Source organism: Acartia tonsa, chromosome 13 (genome assembly GCF_053477335.1).
Source record: "Acartia tonsa isolate MP-2025a chromosome 13, ASM5347733v1, whole genome shotgun sequence".
Lineage (NCBI taxonomy): Eukaryota > Metazoa > Arthropoda > Copepoda > Calanoida > Acartiidae > Acartia > Acartia tonsa.
In genome coordinates, this window is record NC_137272.1 from 26,363,261 (window position 1) to 26,384,383 (window position 21,123).

At 33.5% G+C, this 21,123-nt stretch overlaps 1 protein-coding gene across 6 annotated transcripts; it reads left to right on the top strand.

The window, feature by feature from the left end:
• Positions 1-3,763: 3,763 nt before the first annotated feature.
• On the top strand, positions 3,764-16,962 carry LOC145335027 (innexin inx2-like). Of its 6 annotated transcripts, none has more exons than XM_080180706.1 (19): positions 3,764-3,901; positions 5,073-5,145; positions 5,976-6,052; positions 6,364-6,444; positions 6,821-6,872; positions 7,220-7,294; positions 7,767-7,815; positions 8,063-8,163; positions 8,413-8,464; positions 9,355-9,404; positions 10,572-10,644; positions 11,687-11,781; positions 12,174-12,229; positions 12,540-12,635; positions 13,023-13,085; positions 14,273-14,314; positions 15,296-15,383; positions 15,782-15,840; positions 16,482-16,962. In XM_080180706.1, exons 1-18 carry the CDS (start codon positions 3,804-3,806, stop codon positions 15,809-15,811), a joined length of 1,251 nt encoding a protein of 416 aa, XP_080036832.1. In that variant the 5' UTR covers positions 3,764-3,803; the 3' UTR covers positions 15,812-15,840; positions 16,482-16,962. The 6 variants fall into 6 exon arrangements, with proteins under 6 accessions (XP_080036832.1, XP_080036830.1, XP_080036833.1 ...); XM_080180704.1 differs by having other exon boundaries at positions 15,787-15,840; XM_080180707.1 differs by having other exon boundaries at positions 15,314-15,383.
• Positions 16,963-21,123: the final 4,161 nt, after the last annotated feature.

Here is a 21,123-nt window from a genome sequence, read left to right on the forward strand (position 1 = left end):
ATCAGATAAATCGTATAATTATAACATACAAAAAGATTGTCATCAAAAAAGTTAAAAAAAACAGCATGTTTTAAATGAACGTTTGGACTTTCTGGTAACAATTGCATTCTAAATCGTACCTAACTGTTAGAGGAATCATCATCCAAAGTTTGAAATTTATAGGACAACATCATACATTAACGAAAAGAGCTAACCGTTACTTATGGATGGAAAGACAGACAGGCTCTAATTATAACGCTTGACTTTTTAAAATAAAACTGTTAGGTCATTGATAGTTATTTAAAAAATTTTATTTTAAAGTTTTACATTTTGTGTTTTTTTTGCTCTAATGGCTGGTTAAGAAAAACTAACAAAATTAATATTATGATTTTTAGGGGCGAAGCTACTCTGTAATTCAATATGTCTATCCGTCCGTCCGTTAGTCAGTAATTTTAATGGATTTTTGTATCTTTATATATGAAAGGAGAAGTTACTTTTTTTATTTATTGCACATATTTCTTCATATCTTCATGGTGTTTTTGGTCAGCTTTTCAATAATTTTGTTTATAAGAAAATCAAAATTAAATTTTCTTTTTATCTTAGATTTAAATATGTAATTTTTTTACCGTCAGTCTTTCAGTCATCATACAAAATATGAATATTATAATATAATAAAAATGTGTCAGTAGGTTTTGTGATTTTGTCTCCTATAAATCTATATTCTTGACTTAACAAAATATTTTTTTGAATATCTTTTTCCTTATTCTTAAATCCATGAACTTCGCTATGGATGTTGTCATCCTTGTTAATTTTTTTATTCGTAGAAAGTTTCTAAACTACTATACGTTACATGACTTTCAGTATGGCTTATAACCGGTTCTAATCCAAGGATATTTTCACTAATTAAGGGTGGTATCTTTCAATGACGCCCAAGCTTTTTTATTTGGGGAGGGGGGGGGGTTGTAAAAAATTAAAAATTAATTTTTTTGGGGGGTGAAGTAATCTTTACATCATAGAGACAAGGACGTCCAAGCTTTTTTTTTTTTTGGGGGGGGGGGTAATCACCCCTTTCTTCCCATCCCCTTTTGGACGTCCTTGGTGTCTTCCTTTTAAAGATTAAAGCGGCTGGCAGCTGGCAAGTACAGCTGCGGTTGCCAAAATTTATGCTTTGAGATTTCTAATATAAAATTTACAACCCATCATCTGAAGAGAATTGTTCTTCTAGCTTTAAAAATAAGAAAAACAGCCATTTAGAATTTTAAAAAGAAGGGACTCTGGTTGTAAAATATAAAAATTATATTGCTGGATATCCAGCCGGATATAGTTTCAATATCAGGTATCCGGCCAGATATTGAAAATGGCCGTATATATACGGCACAACCCTAATCTTGAGAGGCTCGTTATTCGAAGGGTTATTAAAATGCAAAAAAATAGCCTAAATCCAAACCAAGACTTATCTTTAAAAAATAGCCTAAAACTAACTCAGGACCTATAAGAAACTTCTCTGTAAAGTACCATATCGTTTCATGGGTTAGCGAGATCCTTCGCTACAGTCAAAGAAAAGCTTACTAGTTTATATATTTGTATATATTTGGTCCAGCAGTTTTTGAGATATTAAGCTTCAGAAAAATACTATACTTCTTTATGTTTATACTAGCGGCTACGCTCCTAGAGGCCCCTAGGGGCACTTGAGGAGGAGAGAGTCGAATTTAATAACCCAATTTCTAATTTTAGATTTTAAAAGAAAAAGTAAAAAAAAAATTTTGCGGGGGGGCGAAAAAAAATCCCCCCCCCCCCAACTCATTATTCATTTTAGTTAAAAAAAATTTCAAAAAATTTTTGGGGGGGATTTTTCATTTTTTGGGGGGGGGGTTGGGGGTGTCCCACCCCCCAAGAAAATAGTTATAAACCTTCCCGGGACCTATAAGAAGCTACTCTGTTAAGGAGAACCTGATCGGTTCAGCAGTTAGCGAGATCCTTCGGTACAGACACACAGACAAACAAACATCCTGTTACTTTAGTATAAGGATTATTGGATATTTCATCAGAATTTATTCTCTTCTCATTAGCCCGTTTTCTTAAACAAGCAGCTAACTGATCTAAAATAAGTGTGGTTAGGTTACTGTACTCAGTTCAGTTACCAATCATAAAGTACGCAAAAGTTTTATAATGGTTTCATAAATAAACTGATGTGGAAAATGCGTCATTTTTAACATAGGTTTTAAGCTGTCGCAGTTAACCGATGAAAGGCAGGGTTGCCGTACTAAAATTCATTTAAATTAGCATAAAAGGCCTATTTGTGACAAATGTCGTCTTATAAAAAAGACCTAATACGTCTTGGTGTTTATTTAATTAATGGTATAAGTAATGAAAAGATGCAAAGAGTATAGAAAATGAAGAAAAAGTACAAAGAAGAAATTTTTAATTTAGGTTAAATACATATAATATTAGTATGAGAAATTTTTTTTTAAAATCCCTTGTCAATTAAGATCTTCAAAATAGGCAAATGCTGAATTTTTCAAAATTTATTTTTTTGGGTGGGGGCAGGGGGCTGGGCGCGACCGCAGTCTTGTAATAAGTAATTTTTAATGTTTAGAATTAATTATATTTATTGGATAGCTTTGTTATGGTATGGTTTGTAATGTGAGAAAAAAAAATTTTCTTCCTTAAAAAAAAATTATTTTTAAATCTACAAAATCATCGTAGCTGTTTGCTAATTTACAAAATTAATGCCACCCCATTTATTATTTGTTTTTATTTTTTTCTTCTGAAGTACAAATGCCACGTACGAATTTCGACAGCTGGCTTTGGTTAAGCTGTTTTTATCACCTTCGGTTAAGTCTTAACTGATGTGAACATTGGTTTAGCTTTAACTTATGTTATGACGTCACACATCGGTTATCATGATCAGTTAAATTTACTTCAGTTTGGTCTATGAAACACTTAACAGCACTCTTAACTTATGTCTAAGCTGCTAACCGATGTCAATTTATTTTATGAAAACGGGGTATTATTCCCATTTCCTTATTCCAAAGTACATCTTTCAGGGACGCCGTGCTAATAAGAATATTTCCCCATATGTAATACTTTATTGTATCAAAACATATTTACAAAAAGTAAAAAACTTCAAAATGCTTTCTTTTAAATGATAAAATTAAAATAATTAAATATGGGGAAATCAAGATTGTAAATTTTGACACCCCTGTTTTTCTATGAATTGGACGGACACGCTACGGGTCACTTGTCGTTCACTCGTGCGTGATGTTTGTAAGACCGATGGGTCACTTTACTGGAATGGACCGTCCGTCTATGGACATATTTATTTTAAATCTGTTAGAATTGTCCTTTTTCAAATTGGGCATGATGATTCCTGTAACAATTAGGAACAATGTAGCAGGCGCAGCAACTCGTAAATCATTTTAAAATATTAGTCAGTGGTTTATATACTTTTTATTGTTTAGCAATAATTTTTTTTTATAAATTTTTTCTCCAAATTTTATTTGATTATTAATTCTTAAGACGATATGCATCAAATGACAAGCGAAGCATATCTGGTATTAACTTCATATTTTATATCGGTTAATTAGCGAGATACAGACAAAAAAATCTTTCTGTTTTATATTATAGGTTATTTGACTTCTCTTTTGTTCTATGCATCATTGAAGTTCTACATTTTTTTTCGATTATGAGCACTTCTGAATACGTAGCTAAAACAAAGTAAAATCTTAATTTTTGACTTGAAAAACCTTAATTTCGTTCATTGTTGACCCCACTGTGTACTAGAAATAAAGAATTTTCCTTGAAAAAAAAATTTCAGGTGAAAAATGACGTTGTTGGCCCTTTTTGGCGCGGTCAAAAATCTTCTCCTGTTTAGAAATAAAAATAGCAGGGATGTCAAAAATGGTCTGCTTGTTTTTTCAAGGTATTTGGCTTGCAAGCAAGTAGTTGAATGTTTGTCTGTACGTCTCTCTGAATATATGTTCACCGAGACCTCCTAAATGATTTTACTAATACATTTGTATAAATTGGTATTTATTTGTTTTATCCTAAGTTTTACTCTTTTAGGAGCCTATTATTTAGAGGCGGTTTTTTTTGAGGGAGGGGGCAAAAATAGCCATAAACCAACCAAAGGCTTTCGATTTAAAAATAAGATAGCAAAAAGTATCCATAGGGCTATGTGAAAATTCGGCAAAATTGAAGTCTTAATAAGTTAATTGGTTCATTAGTTAGTGAGCTCTTACTTTACATTTTTGGATGGTAAATAAATAGTTATTTCTCGCATCGTATTATAAACAGCTTTCCGCGGATATAGAATGTACAATTATAAGATTAAAACCAGTTTTTTTTAGCCCCGAGGTTCCGAAGGCACGGGCTAAAAAACTGGTTTTAATCTCATGATTGTACATTTTTATATTCGTAGAAAGCTGGATATAATTCGATGCTAGACATAGTTTTTTCTTATGGATAAGAACCGGTTCCTTTCCACCGGATTCGAATGAATACGAGAAAAGATATTAAGTGCCTACCAAAATGCATCGATTTGTTTTAAAAATTACAAGTTGCCATGCTGTTATATTCATACTATAATTAGGGCCGGTCGGTCAATCCGTCCGTCCGTCTGCAACGGATAGCTCTTTTCGTTAATTTAGGCATGTTAGACTTGTGCTATAAATTTCAAACTTTGCATGGTGATTTCTGAAGTATTTAGGTACGATTTAAAAGCTTTGCAACTCTATAATCGTTACCAGAATGTCCGTACGTCCCTTATAAACAAGTTCATGTTTACCTTTTTTAACAACAAATTTTTGTGATAAAATAATCCGATTGATATGATTTTTGGAATACTGATTCATAGGACATCAAAGTACAATGTTATAAGTAAAGCATATCTAAAATATTAAACATGTAAGTATGTCCTTAAACATTATCCTGTATTTAATCAGTTTTTCACAAATATACTTACTAGTTTGTTTCGACTGTTATTCATTATATTTATACTATGACTATTCAGTTATGACACTCTACAAGTGTTAATATTCGTTTGTTCTACCGTTTTTCGCCTTTATGGATGTTGTCATCCTTGTTCTGTTAAGATTGTTGGGTGTGATGTTAGTGATGTTTTCAATCCTATCCACGGCTAAACAATTCTTCGGAGAACCAATAACCGTAAGTACTTGCTTCATAGCAATTATTCCTAGCAATTTTAAGTGTCGTTTCATACCAAAACGTAAAATTCTCGTGTTAATATTTTCTCTTGCAAAGGGGTAGTTCCACGAAATGCACTTGAACTTAATTTAGTGAACCGCATATTTTTTCCTAGTTAATGGGTTAAACTACATTTATATTGCATATATTTGAAATAAATTTAATCTTCTACCACGTAGTTTTTAAAATATCAAGACTTGAAAATTGTCTTTTTGTGATTTATGCAATTTAAAAAGACGGTTTTCAAGTCTTGATATTTTAAAAACTACGTGGTAGAAAACTGAAATTCTTTCAAATGTATGCCATATAAATGTAGTTTAACCATTTAACCAGGATAAAATAAGCGGTTCACTAAATTAAGTTCAAATGCATTTCGTAAAACTACCCCTTTTTGAAATCTTTTAGTATCAGCTCAACATAATGAATGATTTGATTCCATCCTAATTTTAAGGATCATACAGTTTCTTCTCAGAGAAAGAGAGGGGACAATTATCTGATAATTATACTAGACCCCAAAGCTTTATAATAACGTCATCTCATTCGTTGGCTTGACAACTTTGGCTTAAGTGAATTTTGATTGGTTGGTTAATTAAGTTTAGTGTTTAAACGTTTTAACCAATAATTTTTATCTACAGAAGGGGTATTTTTGTGTATTATCATAGGGGATGTACATTAATTTATCTGCCAATGTCTTGTCCCTTAGTGGGGCAATTTTTTTTTTAAGAATCCACCTCTGGTTTCTTCTTAAATCTTCTTTGTCGATGGATGTATTTATTTTTGTTTATTTTTAGTGTCAAGCGTCTCATGGAGCTATTAAGCCGAACCTGTTCACAGCCTACTGCTTCATGAATGGAACTAGCACACAAATGGAAAGTATTTGGCGGTTTCCCCTATCATTATAATGAAGTAAAAGGATGTCGGTGTGTACCGAAGGATCTCGCTAACCGCTGAACCGATATGGTTCTCCTTTACAGTGTTGCTTCTCATGGGTCCTAGGAAGGTTTATAACTTTGTATTTTCCAAACGTTTCAACGAAAAATCTACTGAAGGTGTAAAAATTTTTTATCATTGGGGATGTACTTAAATTTGTCGTCCATCATCTTATCCCTTAAGATCCCTGTCTGAAACCTCTCCATAATATAAAGCTTGGACCTCATTAATTTTTTGTATTATTTATCAGAAGAAAGACAGATATGAGAAGATCTACAACCACGAGGCTCATATTGGAATTACTGCTCATGTTAATGATCAAGAATATAGGTTTGGTTATTAATCGCATCGTATTATAGACTGCTTTCCACAGATAGTAAAATAAAGTGATTTTAATTTTGTTTGCCCCGAGTTGGTTTGAAGGCCCGGACTAATAAAACTAGTATTTTATGTTTCGTAGAAAATTCAATGTCTATAATACGATACGATAATTGATTTTTCAGTGTGGCTCAAAACTAATTTTAATCTTTAGAATATCATAATCTGAATTTATATATGAAAATCACTCAATTTGCATGTCTTTTGTTTTTAAAGAGAAAAAACAAACTTACTGACTGGTATGTTTAGATATAATACAGATGGACCGTTTCTAAAGCGAACTTAATTAAAGCATTACATAAAATTGCATTAAAATAAAACTTTTCAGTTATATCTCCCACACCTACTACCAATGGATTCCTTTCATATTTTTTCTTCAGGTAGGGAAATTTAAATTATTTTACTGCTTCACAGTAAAGTTACTAAACTAAATTTGTCAGATCGTAAAATGTTTTTGAGCTCTTTTCAGCTATTTATAAGGCTAGTTTTAAACCTTGTTAATGTTTTGAATAAAACGCCTTTAGCAAAAGAATGTAGTTAGCTTAAGGTTTAGTTCAGCTTCGATTTTAACAAAGCATTTGACATTTTTTAGCAATATATACTAAAATACTTAGTTAATTAAGATCAATTGGGTGTTTACTTTTAGCTCATACTTATACATTACAAGAATTAAATTGAACATTTAATGATTAAACGTAAACCTTTAACTTTTGGAAATATTTTCAAGGGCATTGCTTTTTATCTACCCTACAGAATGTGGAAGCACAATGTTGGAACCAAGATCAACAAACTTCTGGCAAAGGTATTCCTTTCAAATTATTGAAGAAAAAAAGATCCTTGTTAATGTTCATTGCAGCGAAAAAAGTTAATAATACTGGCGATAGATGAAAAGCTTTTATGAGAGATTCTATCCTAATGGGACTATCCCCCCCCCCCAAAAAAAAAAAACTATCTTCTAGGTTACTAGAGTAAAGTAAAGAAATAGCCTAAAACCAGGGTGGGCATACAAAAAACCCACCCAAAAAAAACCACCTAGGTTTTTTTTTTAAACCCAATAAAACCCCCCATAAAAACCCTTAAAACCCTGGGTTTTTAAAGGTTTTTGGGTTGGGTTGGGCTTGGCTTTTTAAAAAAAAACCCTGGGTTTTTCCCCACCCTGCCTAAAACCACTGCATAGCATGCCCACCCAAAATCATCAGACCTGTCCTTTGAAGCTCAGACATAAAAAAAACTTTAATACTGATTTTTTTTTGTAAGGATAATTTTTTTTCTAGATTAGTGACGATCCTCTGACTACTACTCCCATCCAAGATCAAGTGGAAGGTGATATTGCAATTTTATTCAGTATGTCTGTCTGTTATGCTTCAAAAGTTAAATACTTATTGTGCTTTTTATTATTTGTCGCATATATATTATCTTTGTTCTTCTTTTTTTAAAAACCTAATATTTGTTCTTGAACTTTATTTGTACAACTACAATTTAAAAAGTTTTATTAAGATATTTATTTCTAAAAATTTCGATAGGCTTTTCTACATATTATTTGCCTTTTCCTGCATCTTTTTATTCCCAGATTTGGCTAAGTTCCTGACAGAAAAGCCACTCTACTTTGGCAAACTGGCAAAACTATTGTTTGGTGTCAACTTCCTGGCATTGTTTCAGTCAGTTGTTCAGGTATGAAATTGACAATAGACATCTGAAATTTTGACATGCGCGTGTAGTTCAAAAGACAAACCCCTTTTTTGGAAGGTTTCTTGCTTATTTTATTTTAGATTTTGTTTATTCTCTGTTTCTTTTCAAAGGTTTAAAAATTAAATATCTGTTCTGTAATTCACTATGTCCGTTTGTCAATTTAATATTTTGTGCTTTGTTACTTATGGATTTTGTCATCCTTGTTCCTAATATTCTTATTTCTAATTTTAGATGTACTTGTTGGATATCGTCTTCGATGGACAATATTTTGGTTTGGGATGCAGTAAGTTTTAGTTTTTTTTAGGGGGGTGGTGAAAAGTAGATTGTTGTTTTTTAGAGCCGAAGCTACTCTCCGATTTAATAAAAAAGCTTCTTATCAACACAGGGGTGTATATTCTGCACAAGATTTATTTTTTTTCCCCTGCTACAAAATTTTTTATTTTTTTCCCCCCTAGATTTTTCTTAAAAAGAAGGGGGGGAAATAGAAAAATATTTAAAGAACTCTATATTTTATTTATTTTATCCCTCCTACCACACATTTTTTTAGTTTTTTTTAACCAAGGAGGGGGGCGAAATGGAAAAAATGTTTTCAGTTTTCTTAATTTTTACATTTTTTTTCCCTCCAACCACTTATTTTTTATTTCCCCCCCCCCCCCCCCCCCCCCTGAGCCGGGGATCCATGCAGAATATACAACCCTGTATCAACATTTCCACTATTATTAAGCATAATAATTCAATTGAATATAAAAATCCATGGCGATCGGACTGCTTTTAGCAGATTTTTGGCTATTTCTATATTTTTCTACGAACTTGGGGAAACGTGATTTTTTTTAAGTCTTTTTTTTATAGATAGAAGGCTGAAACTTCTTGTCGATATAAATTGATTTTTAAGAAGTAGTTTGGCTTAATATTTTACGAAGTATGATTCAAAAGATTTAGAGTTCAAAGATTCGCTCAAAACAGAACATAACGACATATTTAAGTGCCTTGGTTTGATGATTACCCGTAGAGAACCTATTAGGGAGAAGTATATCGTAAATGAGTGAGAACCGACCAGAGAGCAGTGTTACCAACAGAGGGAAGGACTGACACTACATACGTTGTCCTATTTACATTGTACATAAACCTTTGCTATACTGAACGTGCATGATATCATCCTTGTTAATATTTTAGATTTCTACACAATTAAGAACTTCTGGTGGGAATACAGAATTATTTTAGAGGTTAGTACACTTTATAGATATTTGCTTTTAATCTTTCTTTTTTTTAGAAATGGTGACTAAAACATTAGGCATACCATTTGGGCAGGGGGGGGGGGGGGGGGTTTACTCGAGAACCCTTAGAGCTAGAGGGAGCTAATTTTGGATTTAAGCTTCTATGGGGCCAAAGTTACTTTTAAAATTATCGTCGATCCTCCACCCCCCCCAAAAAACGAGAATTTGAAGAAAAATAACATGGTCTCAAATGATTCCAAATTGCCAAATTCGGCGAGAAATGCAATAAAAAAAAATTTTACCCCCCCCCCCCCCCAAAAAAAAAAAAAAAAAAAAAAAAATTTGGGGGGGGGGGTGGGGGGTCGACGATAATTTTAAAAGTAACTTTGGCCCCATAGAAGCTTAAATCCAAAATTAGCTCCCTCTAGCTCTAAGGGTTCTCGAGTAAACCCCCCCCCCCCCTGCCCAAATGGTCCTTAAGCACATCCTCCTTTTCCGTCGTTTAAAGAAAGCAACCATGACGGCCAGACTGCCTTTTTAGCAGGTTTTGGGCTATTTTTATATTTTTCACATTTTTCTCCATATCTTCAGTGTTTATGGTCCGATTTACGAAATTTTTTCAGTTATAGATATCAAAATTAAATTTCCAGTCATTTAAAGAAAACAACCATGACGGCCAGACTGCCTTTTAGCAGGTTTTAGGCTATTTTTATATTTTTCTCCATATCTTCAGTGTTTATGGTCCGATTTAAAAAAAAAACATATATATACGTTCAGTAATCATTAAAGGGATAGGTGCACGAAATGCATTTAAACTTGAATTTAGTGAACCACATTTCCCCCCCCCCCCCTATTAAATGGTCAATACTAAATTTATATGGCATTTATTTGAAAGAATTTAAATTTTCTAACACGTAGTTTTAGAACTACAAAGGCTGAAATCATGACGTTAACCTGAACAAATTAAACTTTTTGGACGTAACTCAAAAATTCTTGATAAAAGTTCATTTTTATTTTAAATATCTTCATGACTTGACTAACCTATATATGTATATTAACATATATAAATCATATTCTACAAAAAAAAACATTTAAAGGTGCACATCCACAAGTACCCACTAACTCGTTGAATGCACTTCGTGCAATTATCCCTTTTCATGAAAAATATTTGTTTAGGAGATGTTTCCAATGGTTGTTAGTTGTGAGATGCCCTACATTAGTACCAGTGGTAGTGTCAACGTGGAATCAGGTAAGCATAAATCTAGTACTGTTCAGCTCCTCAGTTGCGCTAGGTGGCCCCTCTCTTCCTTTTTGGGGGTTGGCCCTTCGGGCCTTCATAAGGAAGACAAAAGTTGGGTGTCACTAATGCATCATGTATGCTGGTAAGATTATTTTAACATTGGATATAGAGCACGTGGATATTGTGACGGTGGAATTTTAGTTGCTAATATAGTCTTCATATATTGGTCAATACATTCTTCGATGTCAATGAGACTGGGATGGGATGGGACAAAGTCTTGAGGGGGTTGAGTGGTATTAGCCAGCTGGGAGAAACATTTTATGCGGGTTTGTAAGAATCTTTTATCCAATATCCACTTATATATCCATTACTGTAACATCTTACAAGGAAAACAACATTCCTAAGTAGCGAAACGCATAAAAATCAAGGCACAGTGCGTATGAAGGTGCTTTGACTTTTGTGTCAGAACCTAAGTGCATTTCATAACCCTAGGTTAGGTAACTTCATTTCACTTCTCAATAAAATCTAAAATGCAGCCGTTTTTGAGAAAATTAGATTTGAAAATTTCAAGTTACTTTTGGTTTCAGAAAGTGGCACATCCGCCTCCTTCCTTTTAAATAAATAATCTTTGCTTTTCTTGTCATGATTATGCGGTAACTCCTAGTGGGTGAAAATTAAACTTGAAATTTTCAAATCTAACCTTCTCAAAATCGGCTGCATTTTAGATTTTATTGAAAAGTGAAATGAAGTTACCTAACCTAGGGTAATGAAATGCACTATGTCCCAATTTAGGTTCTGACACAAAAGTCAAAGCACCTTCTAACGCACTGTGCAAGGATGAACAAATTAATTTATAGAACACATTGATTTGTCAGAAATTGAAGAATTTTTTATACAAAATCACGAAACCTTACAGATATTTAATATTAAACCAAAATGACAACCACGTAAAACTGCAGTAGGTATGTCAATTTCTTAATTTTGATAAATACTTAATTATTTATCGAAACAGCATTTCCATCTTAAAAAATCTTTCATCCATCAAATCTAGGTCAATGTACAATGAACATGAATATTCTGAACCAGAAGCTGTTCGTCGTTTCTTGGATTCTTCATATGACCTTCATTGCCTTTGCTATTCTCAATGTAAGTATTATGCACAGTAGCATAGCTACTTATCAATTACTGTCTTGCAAAAGATAATTTAAATGTCCTTAAGCATAGACAGTAAGTGCCACTTCTTAATAAATCAACAGCTAAAAAAGAGTTGCTTTATATTTGTACAATTAGGAAGGACTGAGTGTTTGGAGCTAAGTATGGTAACTCAATTAATACTAATAGGTTTGTTTTCTTTGTCAAAAAGGGGCACTAATGTCTCCCCACTTTTGCTTATATAATTAAGAATAAGGAAGCTAAAAGGAGAAAAAAATGAAACGCATTATATATATGAACCTGAAATTGCAATAAAAATCTTTAATTATTTAGCGGAAAAATGACCTGTTTGATTATTTTTACAAACCCTGCGAAATTTTATTTAGATTCTTTGGAACCTGTTTTTGTTGATTACCCCCATCCTCAGATACTTGATGCTGAGGTGATATATTTTTAGTTAAAAAAGTAACAGGATGTCTATCATCTGTATGTCTGTAGCATTTTTTGTGCCTCTACGGGCGTAGCCGTTAGTTTCATACAGCCATACCATGGTATACCACCTGACATAAACTCCAAGAAAATATAAGATAAAAATAAAAAACAACGCAAAATTACTTGGATTGATTGTCGGAACCTAAACTAGCTAAAGTAGCAACGCCATATTGTATGAATCATTGAATAACAAAAAATTCTTAGGTTTCGAAAATGTAAAAACTCTTGTCTAGTTTTTTTATTTTTATATTATTTTTTAGATACTACAGAGCAGGAAATGTGCGGGCCCAAGTTCTGACCAGGGTTCATCAGTTTGGCAGCTATGGACAATATGAGCTTCTATCTATTCTCGCTAAGTAAGAAATTCATTTACTTTTTGAATAAGTTATTTATGACCAGAAAAAAAGGGAACCATGGGCTGTTTAATACACTAGACCCCATAGTCTTAAAAAAAATATTTTCTTCGTTGGTTTATCATTTTGGGAACTTTAATTGAATTTTGATTTGTTGGTTTATCAGGTTGTATGTCCAAACGTTTCAACCAGTAATTCTAAACTACAGATGGTGTAATTTTGTGTGTTTTCATTTTATCGGCCATTGTCTGGTCTTATCTTATCCCTTAATTGTAAAGAAGAAGCATTTTGGTTCAGCGGTTTGTGAGATTCTTCGGTATGCACATAGACATCCTGTTACTTTTATATAATACTCTAGTTTAAAGAAAGTTAATGTTTTTTTTCTCCAAGGAATATGGAGCAAGAACATTTTGATGAGCTGCTCACTGTCATGGCGGAACAAAGCTTTGTCAGGTAGCAATTTTTTACCACCAATTTGTTGTAACAAATGTTTTTTGGGCGGGTTCTCCAACCATGGCTCCAGTGAAAAAAAGCCTTGTAATAAATTTTTGCATCGTTGTCAGAAATGTGGATCAGACATTGCTTTAGCGGCTCCGTTCAGGCTCTAGCTTTAACGGAAAGGGCGGCTACTGCACCAAATCTTTGATATTTGTGCACTTGTATTTTTAGATCAAGCTATTGGTTAAAAGGGGACTGTTCATGAACGATAGCAAGTGATTCTAAGCACATTCCAGAAGAGATGCTAAGCATTTTTTGTGTTTATATTCTAGGCAGAGGCTTAATAATATTAAAATGTGTTAGGTAGGGTTGGGCCGGATATCCGGTCATTTTCAATATCTGGTCGGGTTCCGGATATTAAAACTATCCGGTTACATGATATCCTGCTGATTTTTGACGCCGGATATCCGGTAATTTGCCGGATATCGAACGTTAGCCAGATATCCGGCCGGAACCAGATATCCGGGTTTAGAAATCAGCCGGATATCCGGTATCCGGCCAAAAAAGTATCCGGCCTAACCCTAGTGTTAGGTTTACAAAAATTGTTGTTTTTATGAAGAAAATATAAAGATAGGTCGCAAGTATAGATTATCAAGGGGGGGGGAAGTTCTGACACATTTGCGTAAACCTGGTGTATAGGCTTTATCTTTGGACTGAGAGGATAGGTTATTAGGGATAAAATCATTCTTATATGATAAATTTCTCCCAGATTTAAGCTTTTTTGGATAGGCCTCCAGGTTCTGGAGCTCCAGGCCTCCAGGTGGTCTCTGTACAGGTAAAAATTAAAAATAAGATTTTTTTTTGAAGAGTTAGAGGTTAACTTATAAAACAAAATATGCTTCTTTTTGATTGTTATTCACATATTTTAAGAAAAAACATACATATTTTGTCTCATAAGCTGACATCTAACTCTTTTTTTTTCATTTTTACCTGTAGAGAGACCACCTGGAGGCCTGGAGCTCCGGAACCTGGAGGCCTATCCAAAAAATCTTAAATCTGGGGGAAATTTATCATATAAGAATTATTTTATCCCTAAAACCTATCCTCTCAGTCCAAAGATAAAGCCTATACACCAGGTTTACGCAAATGTGTCAGAACTCCCCCCCCCCCCCCCCTTACCACATAAAATGTATTTAATCAAGGAAACAAATGGATGCAGAGTCCTGCAGCTCCAGTAGATCCAGGCAAAATTTGTTCAATTTTAATCAAAATATTAGTTCTCATCTTGTCACTTTAGGGGAAAGGGCTGGGTAGCCTTTCTTTTTTCAAATTCAGTTTTACAGAAAAGTAAAAAAAATTGGGTCGTAGTTATTTCTTCTGTGACGAGTTTTCGAACAATAGCGGTTGGCAAATAAGCGAAAATTTTCAACCGACATACATTCTGTTACTTTTTATGTAAGGATTATGGATTGCTGAAAAGGTTGCATTACCTTTATTGTTGAATGCTTTACTGAAGTCTTTTTCATTTGAAATATACTTTAATTATAATCAAAGATCTTTAAGCGAAGATACTCTTAAGTCCTGTTATGACTATCTGTTTATATTTACCAAAATTTATTCCCTTCAAAATAATAGTCGTTCAATGTAGATATGGGATATGTGTGACCACGGACTTTCAAGCATTTTTTTATTTGAGGTAACCCCTCCCCCCTTTGGACGCCCCTGTTTGCATCTAAAGGAAATTTTGCGCAGCTTGGCTGATTTTATCTTGGTTATTCTTCAGTTTTGGCTTAACAACTTTGGGGACTTTTATTTGGCTGATCGGTTTGTAAAGTTGGTTGTCCCAACGATTCAACCACTAATTGTAGCCTACAGAAGGGGAAATTTAATTTGTGTATAATCATTGGGGATGCATATAAAGAGAGGGGTAGGTTTCTGGTAGAATCTGTAAAGGTGTGTGTTTTAAGGCTTAAAAATAATAGTAGAACGATAATATTCACTAAATATGTGTATTTCTTGTTGAAAAGAACTATAACTAGACGACAAAAAATTTTAAAAGTTAACATAAATTTTTATCGTTCTACTACTGTTTTTTCTTTTTAACACATAACCTTTACGGATTTTACCAGAAACCTATCCCTCTCTTTATCGGCCATTGTCTTATCCCTTTAGATCCCTGGTATTATTCGTCTTTGCTTTTGTTTTAACAAAACGCTGTTAATAAGTTTTGACTTCACGAGCAGACTGCATCCCAATTTCGGTGGTAGAAAAGTACAAAGCCATGAAAATCTGCTACCATTGAGCATTGTCGACAGGAAAATTTCAATATTTACCTAATTTTTGCTGCCATAGACTATTGTATAAGTTATTAGTGTTGAAGCAGTAGAAACCAATTTGTGAGCTTAAGTATTTTGGTAAAATATATCAAATCCCTTCCCTATAATCCCTCAATTAAGAAAAAAATGGTGGAAAAGATACAACACTGATAATTTGTATTATTCAATCATTAACCAACCCTCCTTCTGAAAAAGCTAGCTAATGGCAGGATGTTTTTCTAAATAGAAATCTAAAACTTAATCTTTAGAAGGTTCAGTTTTGATAATCGTAATTGGTTTTGAACTAATCCCTTAAGAAACCTGCTTAAATATCCTTTAGAACCAAATAAGCTTGTAATATCTTTAATAAATATTGAACTAAATAACCTGGTTGATAGTGTAGCTGCGCTGAAACGGCGACACTAGACGTACGGATGCGCAGAGTTCCTGTGTTGGTAAGAATTTTTTCAGTATAGCTACTCTACTTTGTCCTGCTGTACGTATTAAATAAACGTCAAATATTTTTACTAGAACCCAGCGACCTATGCTCAACCCCTGATAGGAGTCCTAACCCTGTCGGGCCTATACCTGCGGCACCTTAAACCTGAGGGGCTAACCAGTATCCGTTATAAACTGACCTAAAATGAACAAACCAAAAACTACTATTTTCAATTTATTTTAATGAAGGAAAGGATTCAGTGTTCGATAATGTACTTTGAAAGAAACTGTCATTAATTCACCAAAACTTTAAGGAGCACTCATTCCAGGGGTGTATATTCTGCACAAGATTTATTTTTTTCCCCTGCTACAAATTTTTTTATTTTTTTCCCCCCTAGATTTTTCTTAAAAAGTAGGGGGGAAAATAGAAAAATATTTAAAGAACTCTATACTTTATTTATTTTATCCCTCCTACCACACATTTTTTTAGTTTTTTTTAACCAAGGAGGGGGGCGAAATGGAAAAAATGTTTTCAGTTTTCTTAATTTTTACATTATTTTTCCCTCCAACCACTTATTTTTTATTCCCCCCCCCCCCCCCTGAGCCGGGGATCCCATGCAGAATATACACCCCTGACTCATTCTCGTTTTATTTTCAGCCACATGGAGATGCAGAATCACCAAAATTCTGATCAGAGAGAAAATCTTCCAAAATCAGTAAAATCTCTATATAATAATATTTAGTTGTAAATACGTATTTATTTATTCCAATTTATTCGACCAGTGTCATATTTATTTTTATTTAGATTTATAAAGGAATTTTAACCGAAAACCATTTTGGCCTATTTTTGAATTAAAATCTTTAGGCTTATTTCTTTCCCTAAAAATAAAATATGTGATTTTTATATTTTTTTCAATGTAAACATTTTTTGTAACAAGATGAAAACTACCCAAAGACTGAAAATTATCTCAAATTATTATGATCTCGTTAAGTGAAAATTCAATTTGTTTAAAACATTAAAGTGTATTTAGTTGACTTTTTTTATTTATGTAATTTTGCTTTTGTTTAAAATTGAAATTAATTACCAAAGTATGTAAATTATATTCATGTGATACCTTCAATAAATATTTCTTAACAAACTTTTAGATATTTGTAGCAAATCTACTTTACTAATTTCGGGAGTGGGGAGTTACTTCGCTTTTATGGATGTTGTCCTCATTGTTTATAACAAAGCTTTCTATATTTACAATCCGGCCAAAAACTATATGATATATGTCCGTTCGTCCGTAACGGATTGCTCTGATTGTTATTCAGCTATGTTATAATTGTCCCTTTCATTTCAAACTTTGCATGATTATTCCAGTAACAATAAAGTACAAGTTAAAAAGGAACTATATTATCATTAACCGGCTAAAAGTCTGTGTTGTTAATTTTAGGATAGAGGCTTGCAGAGGGGGGAATTTCAGATGAACTGTGTGGATAACCCTCCCTAGGTCTTCACCGCCCTTGACATGGGTCAACATCCTAAAGGGGTGTCGAGTTAAAAATGTTACACCTTCCTTAAATATTTTGGGGATGAGAAAAAAAACTGCGCTCTTCGCATGTCAATTTACCAGTCAAAGGGGATGGACATTGAAGGGTGGTATATGCACCCCCTGAGACTAATACCCCACATTTGGTCTATAATACAAAGTAGTACGATGTCTGTCTGAAGCATAAGATCTCAGTAACCACTGAACCGATTGGGCTCTACTCTTTAGGGAATATACCCACTGATCCTGGGATGGTTTTTAGCTATTTTCTTGGTGGTGTGGGACACCCCCAACCCCCCCAAATTTTTTAAAACTAAAATAAAAAAGGGGAGTTCGACTATACCCTTCCTCACAAAAAAAATTTTTGTTTTACTTTTTCTTTTAAAATCTAGATAATACAAAATAGGATGAAAAGCCCCTAGAGGTTAGGGGCGAAGCAGCTAGTTTTGATTAAAGGGGGTGTCAAAATTTTCGATACGGCTAGTTATTTGGAATTGTGATTTTTAGGACAAATAAGCAAAGCATCTACAATATACGTATATTGATCTCGCTAAAAGTTCTGTTACTGCGTTAAATTTACATTAATCTTTAAACATCTAATGTAGATTCTAATTAATCTATCTATTTTACAAACGGACGCATTGACCTACGGACAAGCTGGTATAGTAGCTACGCTACTAATAAAATCATTTCACTATATTTATAAATATTTATGGATAAAAAAACTTTCTCATTTATAAAGATCAATCAAGCATTTAGTAGATTAGTTACTCTTGTTTTGAAATTATCTAAAACTAAATTGGAACGATGTATGTTAGTTTGTCTTTAATATATACTAGCGGCTTCGCCTCTAGCCCCTAGGGGCTTTGACCCAAGAGGGGATCCAAAAAAAAATTTGGCGAAATTCGTAAAAGGACCAAGGAAATCTTCAGCAAAAAAAAAAAATGGGAGGGACTTTTTTGTTTTTGGGGGGGTTTGGGGTGTCCCCCCAAGAAAAAAGCCTAAAACCACTACAGGACCAGTAGGTATATTTCCTGAAGAGAATAATCCAATCGGTTCAGTGGTTACCGAGATCTTAAGGGACGGACAGACATCATTCCACTTTGTATTATAGATAATAAATATTAATTTTTTCAGATTAAAAAATAATCAAATCAGAATGAAAGTTCTTTTATTTTCAAGGAAAAATATTTTAATTTACGGAAATGCAAGAACAAATATTCAAGCATTGCTTCGAAACCGATTAATATCCACTGGATTATAACCGGTTCTTAACCATACTGAAAAATCGTATTATAGACTATTTTCCACAAATAAAAATTATAATCTTAATACCAGTGTTTGTTTCCAAGCTCGAAGTGTTCAAACCAATAATTATAATCTTCAGAAAGGGTTACTTTATTTATCATCATTAGGGAAGTAAATCAAGTTATCGTTTATTGTCTTAAGCCTTAAGATCCCTGTAAATAAATATTTATTGCGTTACCAGTTGTTTTATCCTCTCCTGTTTATGTGAACTTCAACCAGAACACTCATGTTCCACAGCTGGTGGTGGGGGGGAATGTAGCGAAGAAAAGTCAGACTCTGATCTGCTAGAAGAAGCTAGATACAATGAATATAAATACAAGGAAAGCATTTATGTGTGATTTAAATTCCACCCCCATAGACTTCCAAGGGGGGGGGGGGGGTAATGGGGTGCCATTTTACCCCAAAAAAAAACGAATTACCCCCCCTTAAAAAATTTGTACCCCCCCCCCAAAAAAAAAAAGCTTGGACGCCCCTGTCCACCCCCACAGGATAGTATCACCATGAGACATCCAAGTCTTTTCATTTTGAGGGGGATAAAATTAGGGTTTTAAAAGGTTTTAGTGAGGTAATCTAATTTATTTTTTTTAATTCACCACGGGGGTAAAATGAGGGTTTCGAAGTTTGAGGGGGCTAAATACCCCTTTTCTACCACCCTCAGAAGTCTATGATAGCAGCCCCTAACTGGATCCAAGCTTCTAGCCCGTGTAGGGGGTTGGACCTTGCGGTAGCCTAACCAGTGTGTTCATGTTGTTCTTACCTAACCTAACTATTTTTAAAGAACTTGATTATATTTTTTTAGCGAAGCATCTCTATAACAAGTCCAAAAAATGTCATAGAACAGTACTATGTATTTAAGAAAGTTTGCAATAAACTTAAATACTATTCTATTTAGACTTTGCTTATTATGGTTCTAACATTTTACAAGTGGTAATGTTCATCTGATTTAGAGCTTTGATTTTATAAATTTTGTCATCCTAGTTAAAATTAAAGCTTTTCTATAATTAGGGTACCAAAAGTTTAAAAATTGAAAAAAAATTCCATTAGGATATCGCCCTATTCATCAGATTTTTGAAACACTGCTTCCTAGGACAACATTGTGCAAGCTTCTCTATAATCAAGTCCTAAAAATGTAAGTATGTCCTTCAAAGTATCCTGTATTATGCGGTTTTTCAACAAATTTACTTACAATTTTGTTTAGACTCTTGCATTAATATTTTGCTTATTCAGTTCTGACAATCTACAAGTGGCTATGTTTGTTTGCCCTTCAATCTGATTTTAGAGCTTCGATTTCATGGATGTTTCCAACCTTGTTTCTACAACATTTCTACATAAATGCTGCTTAAATTTAGGATCATACCAACAGAGCAGATTTCAAGATTCATGAAATTTTAGATAAAATTGATAGCAATAAAAAAAGTAAGTATATGGCATCTACAGGGGCTCTGTAAAAATGAGGGGAAGAAAGAGACATAAATGTAGCCTATCCATAAACTAAAGTAACAGGATGTTTGTTTGTGTGTTTGTGTATCTGTGTGTCTACCGAAGGATCTCGCTAACCGCTGAACCGATCAGGTTCTCCTTAACAGGGTAGATTCTCATAGGTCCTGGGAAGGTTTATAACTATTTTGGGGAGGGTACCACCCCCCCCCCCCAAGAGAAATCACAATAAAATAGAAACATGAATTTAACAGCTGATTGACCAAAGACAAATCATTTCTCAAATTAGATATTTAAAATAAAACAAGGATGACAACATCCATAAAAGCGAAGCACTAAACGGTAGGACAAACGGACATTAACACTTGTATAGTATCTGAACTGAAAAATTGGAACATAAATGTATAAATCTCGAATCAAAATTGTAGGTAAATTTGTTGAAAAACTGCTTAAAAACAGGATAATGTTTATGTACATACTTACATTTTTGGACTTGATTATAGAGTTGCTTCGCTTATAATATTGTTCTTTGTTGTCCCAGGAATCAATATACCAAAAATCAGATCAAACGGATAATTAAAACACTTTAAAATTTGTTGTTAAAAAAGTAGAAAAATCAACATGTTTAAAATGGACATACGGACATTTTGGTAATGATTATAGAGTTGCTACGCTTTCTTAATCGTACCCAACTACTACAGGAATCATCATGCAAAGTTTGAAATCGATAGGACAATTCTAACATGCCTAAATTAACGAATAAAAGCTATCTATCTCGGACGGACGGACGGACGGACGGACGGACGGACGGACCGACCCTAATTATAGAAAAGCTTCGCTTTTAAAAAAATATTTAAATGCCACTAGAGGCCTCTAGGGGCGTAACCGCTAGTAGTAATATATAGTAAAGTAATATATAGCCTAAAATAAACCTGGGACCTCTGCAAATCTAACTTAAAATTTTACCTCCATTAGTTAAAAAGATATCGAGATCTTAACGGACATACACAAACCTTATAATAG

Excerpts from the sequence above, each read along its gene's own strand:
- LOC145335027 (XM_080180704.1), top strand. The coding sequence starts at position 3,804 with ATGACGTTGTTGGCCCTTTTTGGCGCGGTCAAAAATCTTCTCCTGTTT. Across the intron at positions 5,146-5,975 it reads TCTTCGGAGAACCAATAACC|TGTCAAGCGTCTCATGGAGC; the intron begins GTAAGTACTTGC and ends GTTTATTTTTAG. Across the intron at positions 10,645-11,686 it reads TAGTGTCAACGTGGAATCAG|GTCAATGTACAATGAACATG; the intron begins GTAAGCATAAAT and ends CATCAAATCTAG.